Source organism: Sinocyclocheilus anshuiensis, unplaced genomic scaffold (genome assembly GCF_001515605.1).
Source record: "Sinocyclocheilus anshuiensis isolate Anshui unplaced genomic scaffold, SAMN03320099.WGS_v1.1 scaffold329, whole genome shotgun sequence".
Taxonomy (NCBI): domain Eukaryota; kingdom Metazoa; phylum Chordata; class Actinopteri; order Cypriniformes; family Cyprinidae; genus Sinocyclocheilus; species Sinocyclocheilus anshuiensis.
Genome location: NW_015540881.1, coordinates 419945 through 435879, shown reverse-complemented (window position 1 = coordinate 435879; position 15935 = coordinate 419945). Strand labels below are relative to the sequence as shown.

At 36.1% G+C, this 15935-nt stretch overlaps 2 protein-coding genes across 3 annotated transcripts in view; one reads left to right on the top strand and one right to left on the bottom strand.

Annotated features, from left to right (window-relative positions):
• The window catches only part of LOC107688531 (serine/threonine-protein kinase RIO1-like), a 9285-nt gene extending 845 nt beyond the window's left edge, over positions 1-8440 (top strand). Inside the window, 14 exon segments of the mRNA XM_016486222.1 lie at positions 2161-2207; positions 2291-2383; positions 2716-2828; positions 2922-3006; positions 3095-3174; positions 3283-3444; positions 3572-3674; positions 3757-3864; positions 5036-5101; positions 7092-7211; positions 7300-7353; positions 7615-7635; positions 7637-7759; positions 7845-8440. Coding sequence (XP_016341708.1) covers positions 2161-2207; positions 2291-2383; positions 2716-2828; positions 2922-3006; positions 3095-3174; positions 3283-3444; positions 3572-3674; positions 3757-3864; positions 5036-5101; positions 7092-7211; positions 7300-7353; positions 7615-7635; positions 7637-7759; positions 7845-7955 — 1286 coding nt within the window. The 3' untranslated portion in view covers positions 7956-8440.
• A 414-nt stretch (positions 8441-8854) lies between these two features.
• LOC107688530 (LIM zinc-binding domain-containing Nebulette-like) lies at positions 8855-13920 on the bottom strand. 2 transcript variants are annotated; one of them, XM_016486220.1, is made up of 7 exons: positions 13675-13920; positions 13455-13549; positions 13175-13259; positions 12423-12530; positions 9550-9727; positions 9295-9398; positions 8855-9189 (listed from the first exon to the last, which is right to left on the bottom strand). In XM_016486220.1, the coding sequence occupies exons 1-7, from the start codon at positions 13741-13743 to the stop codon at positions 9013-9015; spliced, it is 816 nt and encodes a 271-aa protein (XP_016341706.1). In that variant the 5' UTR covers positions 13744-13920; the 3' UTR covers positions 8855-9012. The 2 variants fall into 2 exon arrangements, with proteins under 2 accessions (XP_016341706.1, XP_016341707.1); XM_016486221.1 differs by lacking the exon at positions 12423-12530.
• Between the last annotated feature and the right edge of the window lie 2015 nt (positions 13921-15935).

Sequence of the window (15935 nt, the reverse complement as noted above, 5' to 3'; positions counted from 1 at the left end):
TCTCTCTCTCTCTCTCTCTCTCTCTCTCTCTCCCCCTACCGTTAAAGTAACTTGTGTATTGTTTTACTTACTTGTTTTTGACATACCGACCGAACTACAAACTTTTCCAGTGATGTCTGTGAGAAAGTATATTCACTCGACAGGCTCGTGCATCTGCGCCGCCGCGCGCTCAATCCACTCAGCGTGCTTTGTTTATCAGCTCGCGCACATCAGCTATCCAGGCGTTAAATCAAAGATCACACAACAGAAGTGCGCGCGCTCTCTCTCTCTCTCTCTCTCTCTCCCCCTACCGTTAAAGTAACTTGTGTATTGTTTTACTTACTTGTTTTTGACATACCGACCGAACTACAAACTTTCCAGTGATGTCTGTGAGAAAGGTATATTCACTCGACAGGCTCGTGCATCTGCGCCGCCGCGCGCTCAATCCACTCAGCGTGCTTTGTTTATCAGCTCGCGCACATCAGCTATCCAGGCGTCAATACTGAATGTTTAACATTGTATTCATTGCATACATATACTTTGTAGTAGACAAAACTCCTTTCTGCTGTCTGTTGTTCTGTTGTCTGTGTTTCTTTGTTTGAATATGGCGCTTATCACATGCTGTGTGGTATCGGCGTTTGGTATCGGGGCATTTTAACGAGTACGAGTACAGGAGCTCAGTATCGGGCCGATACCGATACCAGTATCGGTATCGGTGCATCCCTAATATTTAATATATAAACGTAACATATTTTTCTTAAATATATACATGCATGTGTGTGTATTTATATATACATAATAAATATATAAGGTACACACATATATTATGTAAACAAAAACTTTTATTTTGGATGCGATTAATCGCGATTAATCGTTTGACAGCACTACATGTATTAGGCATATGACAGTTTTTTTTTTTTGCAAAAAAAGTGTCATAAACTACAACAGGTTTAATAACTTTTTTCGTATAACAAAAAGAACTGATCATTTACATACAATAAACTAACGTAATACACAAAACATATATAAAGAAAAACATTTCACGCAGATTACAGTGCAAAAGAATTTTAAAGACCAAGAAGTAACACTTTACAATATGATCTCATTAGTTAACCTTAGTTAATGCATTAACAATTAATAATGAGCAATAGCTACATTTGCTACTTAATCTTTGTTAAAAAAAAAAATACAACTGTTCATTAAATAACACAGTTGCACCTTTTGATTTTAACAACGTGTTATTAAATATTGAAATTACGTAAGATTCATTCATGTTTAGAAGAATTTTTCATTGGCAGTTTGTTAATTAATGATTTAACTAATGTTAATTAATAGAGACTTAATGTAGCCTAAAGTGTGACCAAACAATAAAGAATCAAAACATTTTCAAACAACATCTAGGGCATGTTGTAGTCCAGATAAAATGTTTAAAAAAAGTTTGAAAATAATAGCCTATTAAGTCTAAATATTGAAGTATTTGGTGCTGTGATGAACACCAGAGAATACAAAAATATGAATGGCTGTTTAAACCATAGATTTGTATCTAATATGGTTTAAACCATTTAAAGGGGTCCTATTATCCTTTTTCACTTTTTGAATTTTAGTCAGTGTGTAGTGTGTGTGTTTGGGCATAAAAAAATATCTTCAAATTTACAAATCTCAAAGTCCCCTCCAAAGGGAGATATTTCGTTTTTAAAAAATCCCTTTCCGAGAGCTACAACCAACTGCTCGTTTGGACTACAGCGTTTCTTATTCGGCTCATTAGAATATCATTAAAATAATTCCCGCCTATGGAAATTCGAATGGTTGGGGGGTGGGGAGGGGCGAGGTCGTGGTTATAACGCTTGGTTGAGTGCATCAGACAAGACTACGAAGCAGAAGTGCTGCTGTAGCCTCAAGTTTTCGAAAGTTATTACACATGCACCTGAATAATTATGTATGTAAATATGTATGTTACAATTATGAAAACGTTTTTATAATAAATTGCTGACAGTACAATACTGGACAATGACGTAATCTGCAGAATTTACATTTCAATTATGAGACTACAGTGTTTCCCATACATTGAGTGCGGGTGTTTTTATATCACTGTATTTCTGAAGGAAACCGACTGTCCTCAGAAAATTGGATGTCATTTTCATTTAATCTTGCATGTAATGTCTGATGTGTTTTTTGGAGCAGAGCGCTGCTTTGTAAAGGACAAATCAGACCGAGCTACTGTTGAACAGGTGTGTTTGTTTAAGCTTTATTTGTGATGATTTCACTAGCGCTCCAGCATTATTCAGTGTGATATTTGAATGTGACTGTACAGGTTTTGGACCCCCGTACATGTATGATTCTGTTTAAAATGCTCAGCAGAGGCATCTTTTCAGAGATCAACGGCTGTATCAGCACAGGCAAAGAGGCAAGTTTGTTTTGATGTCATTTTAGTGTTATTGGTATGTTCATTAGTTTTAGTTCATTTATTCTTTTAGTTATTTTAGTACTCGAGGTTAAAAATTACAAATTTTGGGAGGGTTTTTCCAGTCAATTTTTTTTTTATTTCAAGTAGTGAAAAGTGTTTTAGTTAACTATTATAACCCTGGTTTGTTTGGATGAAATCAGTAAAATTATCCCTTACTATATTTTTGGTACACTTGGGATCTTTTACTAAGAACTAATGTTAATGTTGCTTTTTTCATTTTTTTCGTTTGCTATTTTATTTTTTATATTTCTTTCCTGCATTTTGTACCGCAGGCAAATGTCTACCATGCAACTACTGCAAAAGGAGAAAGCAGAGCCATCAAAATATACAAAACATCAATTCTACTTTTCAAAGACAGAGATAAATATGTCAGCGGGGAATTCAGGTAAGTTAGGTGTGTTTGTTCAGGCATTTAGTCCTATTTAGCCTTATTGATGTGAGCCATTAAACCCTGAATTTCTGTTTGAATATAATTTAGGTTCCGCCATGGCTATTGCAAGGGCAATCCTAGGAAAATGGTGCGCACTTGGGCTGAGAAGGAAATGAGAAACTTGATCAGGTTAGTATTATGACTTCTTTCTTTTTCTTTCATGAACTTATTTTATGATGATTTTTGTCTATAATGCGCATCCATTTATCTCACGACTACAGACCGCACAGATTCCAAGTCCTGAGCCCATCATGTTGCGGAGTCATGTTCTCGTCATGAGCTTTATTGGTCGAGATGACATGTAAGTGGGCATTTACCTTCACCATTTACAGATGCACAAATACTTATCAGCAACTGATCCAAACATGGCAATTAACAAATTCCTAAATGACACTCCAGGCTTTTTAAGTGATCTTGTTGGTGTATTCCTCCGGCCTGCCCCTCTGCTGTAAAACGCTGTCCTTTCTGAATCCAGAGCGCGGGAACTCTACCTGCAGATCATCCAGAACATGAGAATAATGTACAATGAAGCTCGTCTGGTCCACGCTGACCTTAGCGAGTTCAATATGCTGTAAGCTGACTTTATATTATGCGCACAAGGTTTTTAAGCATCAGTTAATGTTTACTGATGTTTAATTGTACTGTGATCAGTGGAAAGTGTAGAAAAACATTAAGCACTGCTGTGTTCTGGTGTGCAGGTATCATAATGGAGATGCTTATATTATTGACGTCTCTCAGTCCGTTGAGCACGATCATCCTCATGCTTTAGAGTTTCTTCACAAGGATTGCAGCAATGTCAATGGTAATTATACAGCCTTTAATAGTAATAGATATTATTAATGTTAATGTCAACATTTTTTTTTTTATTCATTTTGATCTCTCGGACTTTTTCCAGAAACATAATGTGGCAGTTATGACTGTGCGTGAGCTGTTTGAGTTTATCACTGACCCCTCAATCACAAGTGACAACATTAATCAGTATTTGGACAAGGTCAGTGAGTTGCATTGAAGCATTATCGTTAATCCTAATGACAGGCTGTTTCTTTTTCTTGTGACTTTTTGTGCATTCAGACAAGCTTGATGTGATTGGGTACTAGAGCTAGGTAAAATATCGATTTCTCAATTTTAATCGATTCTCATTTTTACGAAACTATCGATTCTTAAATCCAAGAACCGATTCTTCTTCTTGCCTGTTTTCAGTTAATGGACGGAACAGTGTAGCGCATTTCCCATCTAATAAATCACAATAAGCTTTGTGCTTTGTTACTTTTGATATGAAACAAAGTCTCAGATTTCAAATTCTGTCCATTTTATTACAATATTTAAACAATAAATGCCGTTTTGGCGCTGTTTAATGTGGAGTAACAGGTCGCTGTAGCGCCTCAGTTCAAGAGAAGCGGCAGCACAAAAAGCACGTGAACTGATTGTCTACTTCACTTTAATACCAGTTTCAGCACAAAATAAACATGAATGAACATCAGAAGGTATGTAAAAAAAAAAAAAAGAGTACAACTTACTGAATTCCGTATCCTGTCTCGTGTAATTTCTCAATCGGGGTTTCAACAGCGAAAAGACGTCAGTGTAACAGCTTGTACACAATTGAACGTAACATCACATTTACCTCAGAAAAACCATAAACTCGCTAGTCAGCTAGAAAAATTAACTATAGAGGAGCATTTTGCTAAATATATGCACTGTATAACATATTCTTTCATTTTTACTGTTCTTCAGTGTTTAATGTATGTTTGAATAAATCCGTCAGGTTTTTATGACAGCCAACATTTAAATGTTTATATTTCAAAAAACAATTTGGAGTTGAAATATAATTATGTAATTGTAACTTCATTATTATAAAAACTTAATTGAGTGTATTTTTTGTATACAAAATCAAATCAGTTAATTTTAACCTTCAATATTATAGAAATGTAGTTACCAGCTGACTTTACAGTATGTTTTTTTTTTCTTGAGAAAATTTATGTACTGTACCTGATATATATTCAAAACAATCAATACTGAACCAAATCAAATTGAATCGCAAGCTTGTGAATCAGAATCATATTGTGAAATTTGTGTCAAAACCCAGCCCTATTGGGTACATACTGTACATGTGTTTTTTAGCATTTGTTGTAGATTGACTAAATATGTTTGTGGTTTACCTGCAGGCGATGGAGATAGCATCTGAAAGAACTGCAGAGGAAAGATCCAATCAGGACGGAGTTGATGAGGAGGTGAACTCATTTTTAACATTTCTCAACATTTGCATCCCTGTCCAAGCTACCAGAGTTCACACAGTCATGGGAAATTGTAGAATTATTAAATAGTAATGTGCAGTCCTGAAAAAGTCATGGAAATTAGATGTAATGAAAATGTAAAATATCATTGAAACATTCTTTCTGTGGTAAATATGAGGGTTTTTTTCTTTTTGGTTTTCCCCGCTCTAAAATAGTCAAGATAATAGTCAAATATTGCTCTTTGTGAGCACTTGTATAGAGTAAAGGTCAGTGTTGTTATAGTTAACCTAATCTAAAACTATTAAAAATAATTTTCATTCATTGAAATAATGCTGAAATAAAATATGAATTGAACTTGACAAATTTAAACTAGACAAACAAAAATGAGAAATGTTGGCAACAATCTTATAAACTAACCAAAGCTTAAGCTGAAGTACTAAAACTGAAATAAAATGAATGAATTAAAAAAAATAATAATTTTTATTAATAAAAATGACAAACACAACAATTAAGAAAACTAAAATGAAAGCAAAAAATATAAAAAAAAATAAAGCTAATACAAAGTATTAATAATAAATACTATAACAGTATATAAATAATACTAAAATAAAACTGGTAAACAATCCGTGTATCATTCGATCATTCGTTTTTTTATTTAATATTGAAAGTAGAAAAATGAGAAAACGGCTCCTTTTTCGTTTTTTTTTTTGGTTTTTTTTCCAAAAAAAACGAAAAACGAGAATTCAGCTTAAATTTTCGTTTTTCGTTCATGGGTGGAAAAATGAATAAACAGCTTGAATATTCGATTTCTACATGTGGGCGGGAATTAAACGCCTCTTTCTGCTGAAAGCATTCTGATGGGATACTGAGGGTTTGGTGAGAAACAAACCGAAATGCAGTGCGAGTGCGCAGCAGCTGCCGCACACAAGTGCATATCCTTTTGAGATATCAGTTATAATCCATTTTAATAAAACACAAAACTACATTATATAACTCTTAACAGTAGGCTATTTACTATCCGTTGTTCTCCAGTTGTCAGTCAGAATGACAGTTCTTGCGTGAACATAGGCTTGTATATACCCAAGCCAATTTATTATTCTTTCCTTTTTGTCTTAGTGTTTAAAATATTTATTTTGAAACAAATTAATTAATTAATTTCTTAATTAAACAAACAAACAGACCTACTGGGTGAGCAGGGTAGGCTATGACAGCTGTCATATCATACCCTGCCATGCCCAGCTGATGCAAAGAATAGAATTTATATCTACACAGAAGAAAGCCCTGTCTAGACTCTGCCCCAGTATGAGTTGTGTTGAGCTATTCATAAGCCTGTTTGTTTGATGAAAAAAGATTAAATGTAGTTGCAATAAATGCTTAAGAATCCATACAACTGCAGCAGTGGAGGACTATTATTCTGCTGCGTGAAACTGCGGAAGAACTGATGATGGCACGGTTTGATCTTCAGCTGACCAATCAGCAGAAAGGGGCGTTTAATTCCCGCCCACGTGTAGAAATAGAATATTCAAGCTGTTTTCCACCCTTTCCACCCATGAACGAAAAACGAAAATTTAAGGTGAATTTTCGTTTTTCGTTTTTTGGAAAAAAACAAAAAAAACGAAAAAGGAGCCGTTTTCTCATTTTTCGACTTTCAATATTAAATCAAAACACGAATGATCGAATGATACACGGATTGTAAACACTTGCTAATTTTGTAATATCTCATACACACACACACACACACATATATATATATATACACACACATATACACCAGTCTGTCCATTGATGGTCGTTGTGAAGACATTTGTACACAAAATATAATTTTTAACACTTCAAGGAATCATACAAATGGAAATAGAAATTCTTAGCTATCTCTATAAAATTATTTTGTTAAAAAACCCATGTAGTACAGCAATCATGAAACCAGAAAGGTCAGTGTTGTGGGAACCTTTTCTAATGATTCACTGGTGGATCTGTCTCAAAACAGGTGTTTAAGAAAGCCTACATTCCACGCACACTTACTGAAGTCACCCATTATGAGAGGGATGTGGACGCAATGTTGAAGAAAAAGGAGGAGGCTTCTTCTGAAGATACAAACACAGACAATGTACGTCTCACCACCCTAAATGAAAAATAATGAACTAATGTTCTGAGAACTAGTAGCAGTGGATGAAATGATCTGTTTTCCATTACAGATCCTCTACCAGACAGTACCAGGCCTCAGGAAGGATCTTTCTGGTGTGCAAACTGTGAGGAGAATGCCGTTTTTGTTTTTAAGAAGACCATGTGGCGCATTAATGATTAAGCGTTAGGTTTAAGACACCTTATGTGGCCAAGACTTTGTTTTTGCTATTAATGCACCCACTAGGTCTCTTTGGAATTTTCTTTGCCTACATGGCATGTGGGAGGATTAAGACAGAGAATATAAACAACAGCCATTGCCAAACTCAAGCGTAATGACAATGAGAAATCAGATTAAAAATGCTGTTGCTGAATTTTTTACTTAACAGGTACCCTCGATACTGGAAGACCTCCACAAAGGATGATAGTTCAAGCTCTGAAGGAGAGGAGGAGGAGGAAGTCGATGATAAGTCAGAAGGGGAAGACACAGGAGAGGGTGGCAGCCACACTGAGGAAGCACAACTGGACAGAAAAGTACCTAATGGGAACAGAAAATGTTGCAACAGATGAATTGTGTTCATGGGTTGTGAGAATAAGTTTGTATTTCTGTGTCTTTCAGGAAAGAAAGAAAATGGTTAAAGAAGCTCAGAGGGAGAAAAGAAAAAATAAAGTGCCAAAGTATGTGAAAAAGCGCAAGGAGAAAGTTGCCAAAATGAAGAAAGGAAGATGAATATGGTTGAGATGAAGGTGAACTGAGATTATAGCAGAAATGCTACTTGACTGATGGTACCAGTATTTAAGCTGGGAACTATTGCTGATGAAATCAGTCCCTTAACAATTAGAAACGCCTGATATCAGCATCATATTTTTAAAATGTTTATTAAAAGTATTCTTTTTAATAAACGTATACTTTCTTTGATATACTGCTTGAATGGTGGGTAAAATATGTTTTAATGCAGACTGACAATTCAAATAAATTTTTGTTATAGTGGAACATTTAATTTACATTGTGCAGAACAGTTTACACAAATGTTCATGTTTTACAAGGCAACATGCTGTTAAAAATAATGCACTCTTTCATATTTAAGTGACAAAATCCTCTTTACAATCCTCTATACATCTTGTACATTTAACATTTATTTCAAAGTAAATGTCATATTGGTACAAAACTGTTTATTACATGACATACACTACCTTTCAAAAGTTTGGGTCGTAAGAGTTTTATTTTTTTTTGGAAGAAGATAAAAAAAATACAATAAAATTGTAATATTGTGAAATAATTTAAACCATTTAATATAAATGTTTTCTATTTTAATATTTTTAAATGTAACGTATTCCTGTGATGCAAAGCTCAGTGTCTTCAGTGTCACATGATCCGTCAGAAATCATTCTAATATGCTGATTTATTGTTTTATTTTGTAGGAACTGTGATTTTTAGGATTTTTTGTTGAATAGAAATTTGAAAAGATCAAATTTATTTTAAATAGAAATGTTTTACAGCAATGTAAATGTATTTACTGTCACTTTTTATCAAATTAATTCATCCTTGCTGAATAAAAGTAGTCATTTAAAAAAAAAAGAATGAATTAATAAATAAATAAAAAAATCTTACATGGGCCAAACTTTTGAACAGTCGTGTACATTCACTTAGACTGGACGTTCAGAGTAACAAAATAAGAAATGTAACATTATAAACACTTACAAAGTGGGACAATTTGCACTATTAAAAAAGAGCTGTTCCTGTGACCATTCAGATATAGTGTTTGATTTGAGGCTCAGAGAGACAACTAGCGAATGCCCTCTACATAGTTAGCAGGCAGCATACCCGACCTCGCCGTTCTCTGTACCGTTCCATACATCCAGCCTTCATCGATCGGCTGCACGTTCTGAATGATGTCACCGTCCCGGAACGACACCTCATCGTAATCCTGCGCCGTGTAGTCATACAGTGCCCTGTACACAGTCTGGTGACCAAGTTTTTGTGCAATACAAGTATTTTATGGTACTGAATACATTTTAATCAAAAAATGTGTATATGCTACATAATATTGTAGAAAATCAGGACTCACCATGCTCATGTGTTGTGACCTCAGTGAATGCATGCTTGTCTGATGCATGTAGCTGTGCCCATGGCTGTGGCCACTGGGATAGTATGCACCAGGGAGAACAGGTGCTAAAACAACAATTATCAAGATGATCTTGACCTTCAATAGTACTATTTTGCTTACAGTTGTAAGTTTGATATTTTGATTTAGGTTATCTACTGATTTCACTTTTTGTAGGGTTTACTACCAGGTGTGAGCATCTCACATTAGAGAACTTACCCACAATGACGCCAGGTCTTCGATCCATCTCCATGATGTACTGATGAACCCCCTTGTGTGTGCTGTTCCCCACCGTCTCATGGTTAGGTGTCATCTGAGCCTGTACCAGGTACGTCCCGTGCGTTCCCTGAGTGACCCCATGCAAACCTGACACCTCAAAATCCTTATGATACTTTGCCTGCAAGAATGGAGATGTCAGCTTTTTCATCCACATGTAAGTGTGATGTATACAGTGTTCAAATTGTGTCAAAGATCTTGGGGGGGGTCCCCCTAACCAGACCCCCTCCACTCCCCCTTCAAAAAGATAAAATAAATAAAACCTTGTATAAATATGATTCATATTTTTTGTCTTGTCCTCGTTATCGTTGAGAAAACCTAATTCTAAGATAAAAGCTTGTTTTACGATGATCAGTGAATTATGTGCACCAAACAATCACTAAGCAAAGAAGAATTAAATATCTATCCTAGGGGTGTGCAATATAGACAAAAAAATTATATCTCGATATTTTCTGGGATTTTATCAATAAAGATAATCAGACGACATTTTACTGAGTGTGTTGCGCTGCAGGACTGCAGTGGACAGCTGACTCCTAAAGTTTTTGATATTCTTTATATTCTGCGTGGTCAGTTCACAGCAGTGATAGAAATTAATGACTTCCAACAAGTTTAAAGTGATTTTTACCCTTTATTGGCATTTTTACCTTTATAAAGCCTTTTTTTCTAGAAAATCATTATCATTAAAATCATTATCAACAAAATTCATCTTTGCAATGCTGAGGAAACACAGAAGCTGCATCTGAAGTGGCATTCAGATGTATTTACACATTGTTTAATGCAAGACATGAATGCATTTAACCTGCAGTTACAAATGCATAAATGTTTTGATATTTTAATCCTAAAACACTGAATACTGATATTTGAAATTATTTAAAAATATATACTTTAAATGTGAAATTAAAACCGCCAATAGGTGGCAGCAAGTCACTGTTACTGTTAGTAAGTGACTAAATCACTATTATTATTTTTTTGTTGGCGAAATAGAGCAAAAATAGACAATATGGTGTCTAAAGCGTAAGTCTATTAATATTAACTTGTTTATTGAACTGTTGTTCAATACAACATTTGTGATTTTTGCGGAATAAAATGGCACTCTTCGTGTGATATTGATTAACTATATGAAATTATAGAAATATACACATTTTCTGCCCCCATCTTGAATTTTGGGAGCATTCTGCATTTTAAGACTGAATCATGCAGTGAAAGAACGCACTCTTAATGAGCACAGTCAGTCTAGCTAGTGTTTAAGCACTCATAACTCCTCTTATAATCTGTATGATAAATTAATCTCTTACTTTTATCGTCTGCACTTTTGTTGCTTATGATGAGGGAATTCACAAGTTTCAGTCTGAACAAAATTCAGCGATGACTAATCTGTCAGTTATATTAAATTATAGTCTTTGATCTTTCAAGCTGTTTAATGGCAGTCAGTGGGTGTTGCAGTGCATCAGTCCAAAAGAAGGGAAATTAAAAGTGCCCATCCACAATAAAAAGTGTCTCACACGGCTCCGGGGGGTGAACAAAGGCCTCCTGTAGCGAATCAATGCGTTTTTGTAAGAAAAATAACCATATTTAAAACGTAATAATCACTTTAATGTAGCTTGTGCTCACTGTTGTGCACGGAAGCAGCGCCAGGCGGATGACGTAAGGTGTCAGCGTTGCGCATGCGCCGCTCAGAAATGACGAACGCGGAAGCGCAGGGGAGAGATCAAAACAAAACAACGGTCACGAATTAGAAGTACAAAACAAGGATTTGTAAAGAAGAATGTCAGAGGATTTCGATATAAGCCAAGAGGAGACTGGTTTTCCTTTGCTAAAGTAAGGAAACTTTGCTTCCCTTGCTCCTGTAAACAAACGTTGGTTTTCATAAGACTCACCGGCGCATGCACAACGCCGACATCTTACATCATCCGCCCGGAGCTGCTTCCGTGTACAACTATTGGCGCAAGCTAGATTAAAGTGATTATTACGTTTTGAATATGGAAATTTTTCTTACAAAAACGCATCGATTTGCTACAGAAGGCCTTTGTTCACCCCCCAGAGCCGTGTAAGACACTTTTTATTATAGATGGATGCTTTTTATTTGACTTCTTTTGGACTGAAGCACTGCAACACCCGCTGACTGCCATTAAACAGCTTGAAAGATCAAAGACAATTTTTAATATAACGCCAACTGGATTCGTCTGAAAGAAGAAAGTCATATACACCTAGGATGCCTTGAGGGTGAGTAATTTATGGGCTAATTTTCATTTTTGGGTGAACTAACCCTTTAATGCTTATGGATGTGTACACTACCATTAAGAAGTTTGGGGTCAGTAAGAATAATACTTTTATTCAGCAAGGATGCATTGAATTGAGTCTTAAAATGCTGTTCTTTGCTGCTGTGTACAAAAAATATATCATAGTTTACACAAAACCTGGTTTAAACATTGATAATAAGAAGAAAAATATCTTGAGCAGCAAATCAGCATATTAGAAGGATTTCTGAAGGATCATGCAACACTGAAGACTGGAGTAATGATGCTGAAAATCCAGCTTTGCCATCACAGGAATATATTACATATTTATTTAGAATAGAAAACATTTTAAACTGTAATAATATTTCACAATTTCCCCACTGTATTTTTGATCAAATAAATTCAGGATAGGTCAGCATAAGAGAATTCTTTCAAAAGCATCTTACTGACCCCAAACTTTTGGACAGTATGTATGTTTGAGAAATAAATGCTTGAATATCTAGTACACTAATTTATCAAATTTACATATTTGCTTTTTTACATTTGGCTACACGAGTTGTTCTGTATTTTCCAGCATACATTACTGATCTGATCCTGGGCCTTCCTCAGTCTCTGTAGCTCTGGAGTATCCAAGACAAATTTGAGGCCCCGACCCTTACTCTGTTCAAAATCCTTCCTGTATTTGACCTGTAGAACAAGAAAACCAGGAAGTTGGTATGGTGTTCTGGGTGGTTTTAAGTGCGTTCCTGTTTGGTTGCGAGGGAGTTCTGTATGGTTGTTTCTAGTCCAGATTTGAGTTTATCTTTTTTTTTTTTTTTTTCAAATCCCTAACACAAAGTATGACCAATATTAAATGCAGCAGACTAATTTTGTGTTATGCAAGTACATAAAATATATTTTCACAGCTCGCTGACCTATCTTTCAGAAAAAAAAATACATTTTCTGTCATAATGCCAGGACCAGGCCGCAGTATGGACTTGGCAGCATCTTTGGGCTGCCAGGTGGAGAAGCTGAGGGGATCGGCCAGGGCACCACGGAGTAGACAGATGCCTTGCTTTTCTCCATGCTGACCTCAAAGTATCACACCCAGTCCCTCCCTGGCAGCCGAAACACTCACGCGGCTGTAAGTGATTGTCTCATCCCTTTGAATTTTCTCTACCAAAAGCAACATTTACATTTAGTCATTTTGCAGACGCTTTTATCCACAGCAACTTACAATTAACAAATAACATTATCCTACCCTAGATATGCCCCCTTTAGATTTAGATTTATCATGTGTAATAATGTGATTACAGTGTACTACACATTACATAGTGAACAAGTGATCTTACCTGACTTTGGAGCTCGCTTTGCTGTCTCAGTCGTAGGTTCTCTGGGGTGTCTGTCACAATTGTAAAGGTCTGTTTTGGATAGTGCCTTTTTGGAGAAAGGAAGTGAGTCATTTTGGGCTTTTGGACTCTACCATATTCGTGTTCTATCAAATAAGTAGAATTCGGGTTATTAGTAAACATTTATTTTATGTATTTTCAACACCTCCCATTTAACTACAAATTACCAGTGTATATGAACGTAAGTAATTAATAAACTGGCATTTTTAAGGCAATAACATACGCGTTGCAGTAGGGCTTCTTCTCATATCCCTTGTAGTTGTTCATGTTGAGAGTCATTTTACACACCTCACAATGGAAGCATCCTTTGTGCCAATACTGCAAAACGTAGAGAGATGGAAACTGCACATAAAACTCAATCCATGAAAGATATTTATGAAAGCACGTTATCCAGAAGCATTTATAAATTTTTAGTTATAAGCATCGGAAGGAAGAGAACATACCTTGTCCAGGCAGTTCACTTTCTCTGTTGCGTAGACAATTTTCCCACAGCGTGCGCAATGAGGATTCATTTTTAAGCTGTTGCGATGGTCCGGGAAAATAACATAACTTCTCCAGTCACTCCGATAATCCACCAACTTGTAAAATATCTCAGATATGTCAGACTTGCTGCAGCATACGGTGAGTTAATGTCGCAGAGCTTTAAATCGCGTGGCTCGCGAGTGTTTATCAGCGTGCTGCTGGTCTCGCAGTGAGGGAAGTGGAGCAAAGATGCGTGAGATTTCACCAAACATCACCCACTGAGACTGTTGGAGGAGCAATCAAACACTGACCGCGGGGATTTGGCTTTTCTGTACATGCTCAAAGAGCCAAAAAGAGCAAAACAAATTGGTCTAAATAAAGAGTCAGGTTTTGTAAGGTGTGACGCGTTTTATTTCGTCTTTATGGTGTTTCGTTAGGTCTGACAGAATGGTGTGCATTAATGGTGTTTTGGTTTCTAAGAGACGTTGTTTGTTATTTAGTTTCTCTCATCACACATAAAACCTAGACTAAAGAGGCATGAATAACATCGCATCTCGGGAATATTTCTTAATTTATACTAGGATGAGTAGCGGTCAGAAGTAGTTAAGAACAATAACATCATAATGCCTAAAGAGGGCAGTAGAACACCGAAAGATGCGCCTTTGAGAGAACGTTAGAAATTATGTTTATTACCTTCTGAATGTAAATGGCTGGTGATTAAGACGGGACGGTATTAATATCTAGCAAGTATGAAAAACATATGCCATAAGATTTCAGCTTAGACCTACAGTAAAAAAAAAAGTGCTTTGCCAACATAAAAGTGTGCTCAGGTTTGTGTGCGTGTGTGTGTGTGTGTGTGTGTGTGTGTTATGTTGCATCATCTTTAACTTACAGTTACACTAGCAATGTGAGTATCATACACAAGTAAAAGTTTTCATTTACTAATGCCATTGCAAAAACCCTCTATGCGCCATCAGGTTAATTTATTCTGCGCGCAAAAGTGTCTGATAACAAGATTAGCGAGATAATTATGTGATCTTAACATGTCTGCCCCGGTCTGCCCCCATGAGGCGACCCGCTCCATAAAACTTTTATTAGGATATGACTTCATCTCATAGGTGTACAACATATTTCTTGTAAAATCTAGGTCTATGTATAAATAAAAGTGCACCTTTAATAAGGAAAAAAATCATGAGCGCGGTTTTAAATCTAATTAAATATAGGCTGATGTTGCTTCCCTAACATTTTTGAAGCCCTGTGGCAATATCTGCATGAAATACAAGCTATCCCAAAAAGATAACATGCATATTAGAGGTTTTAGATACATTTGCATTATAATCCTACAATAATTTTGATTATCCACGACGCTGTTTACGCCGCAGGTACGTTGTGTGCGTGTGTGTGTGTGTGTGTGTGTGTGTTATGTTGCATCATCTTTAACTTACAGTTACACTAGCAATGTGAGTATCATACACAAGTAAAAGTTTTCATTTACTAATGCCATTGCAAAAACCCTCTATGCGCCATCAGGTTAATTTATTCTGCGCGCAAAAGTGTCTGATAACAAGATTAGCGAGATAATTATGTGATCTTAACATGTCTGCCCCGGTCTGCCCCCATGAGGCGACCCGCTCCATAAAACTTTTATTAGGATATGACTTCATCTCATAGGTGTACAACATATTTCTTGTAAAATCTAGGTCTATGTATAAATAAAAGTGCACCTTTAATAAGGAAAAAAATCATGAGCGCGGTTTTAAATCTAATTAAATATAGGCTGATGTTGCTTCCCTAACATTTTTGAAGCCCTGTGGCAATATCTGCATGAAATACAAGCTATCCCAAAAAGATAACATGCATATTAGAGGTTTTAGATACATTTGCATTATAATCCTACAATAATTTTGATTATCCACGACGCTGTTTACGCCGCAGGTACGTAGTAGCATATGAAATTAATTGGTTTAACGTTCTCGGCGACATGTCTTCTGCGTGGACTCGGTTTTGCACAGGGTTGGACTGCTGATGTCTTGTTTTTAGACAGCTTTATTTTTTAATGTTGAAGACTGAGCCTGAAAAGCTTATATTACCGACCAAAACCAAAATCGAGATAGGACTACTTTGATTTCATCATGCTGTAGCCGTATCAACCCGAGATTGGCGCCAGGCCAATAGCGGTACGTGAAACACAAGATTTATGTGTCAACGTGCTGAGTTGAGCTAAAGCAGAGCTGTCAGAGAG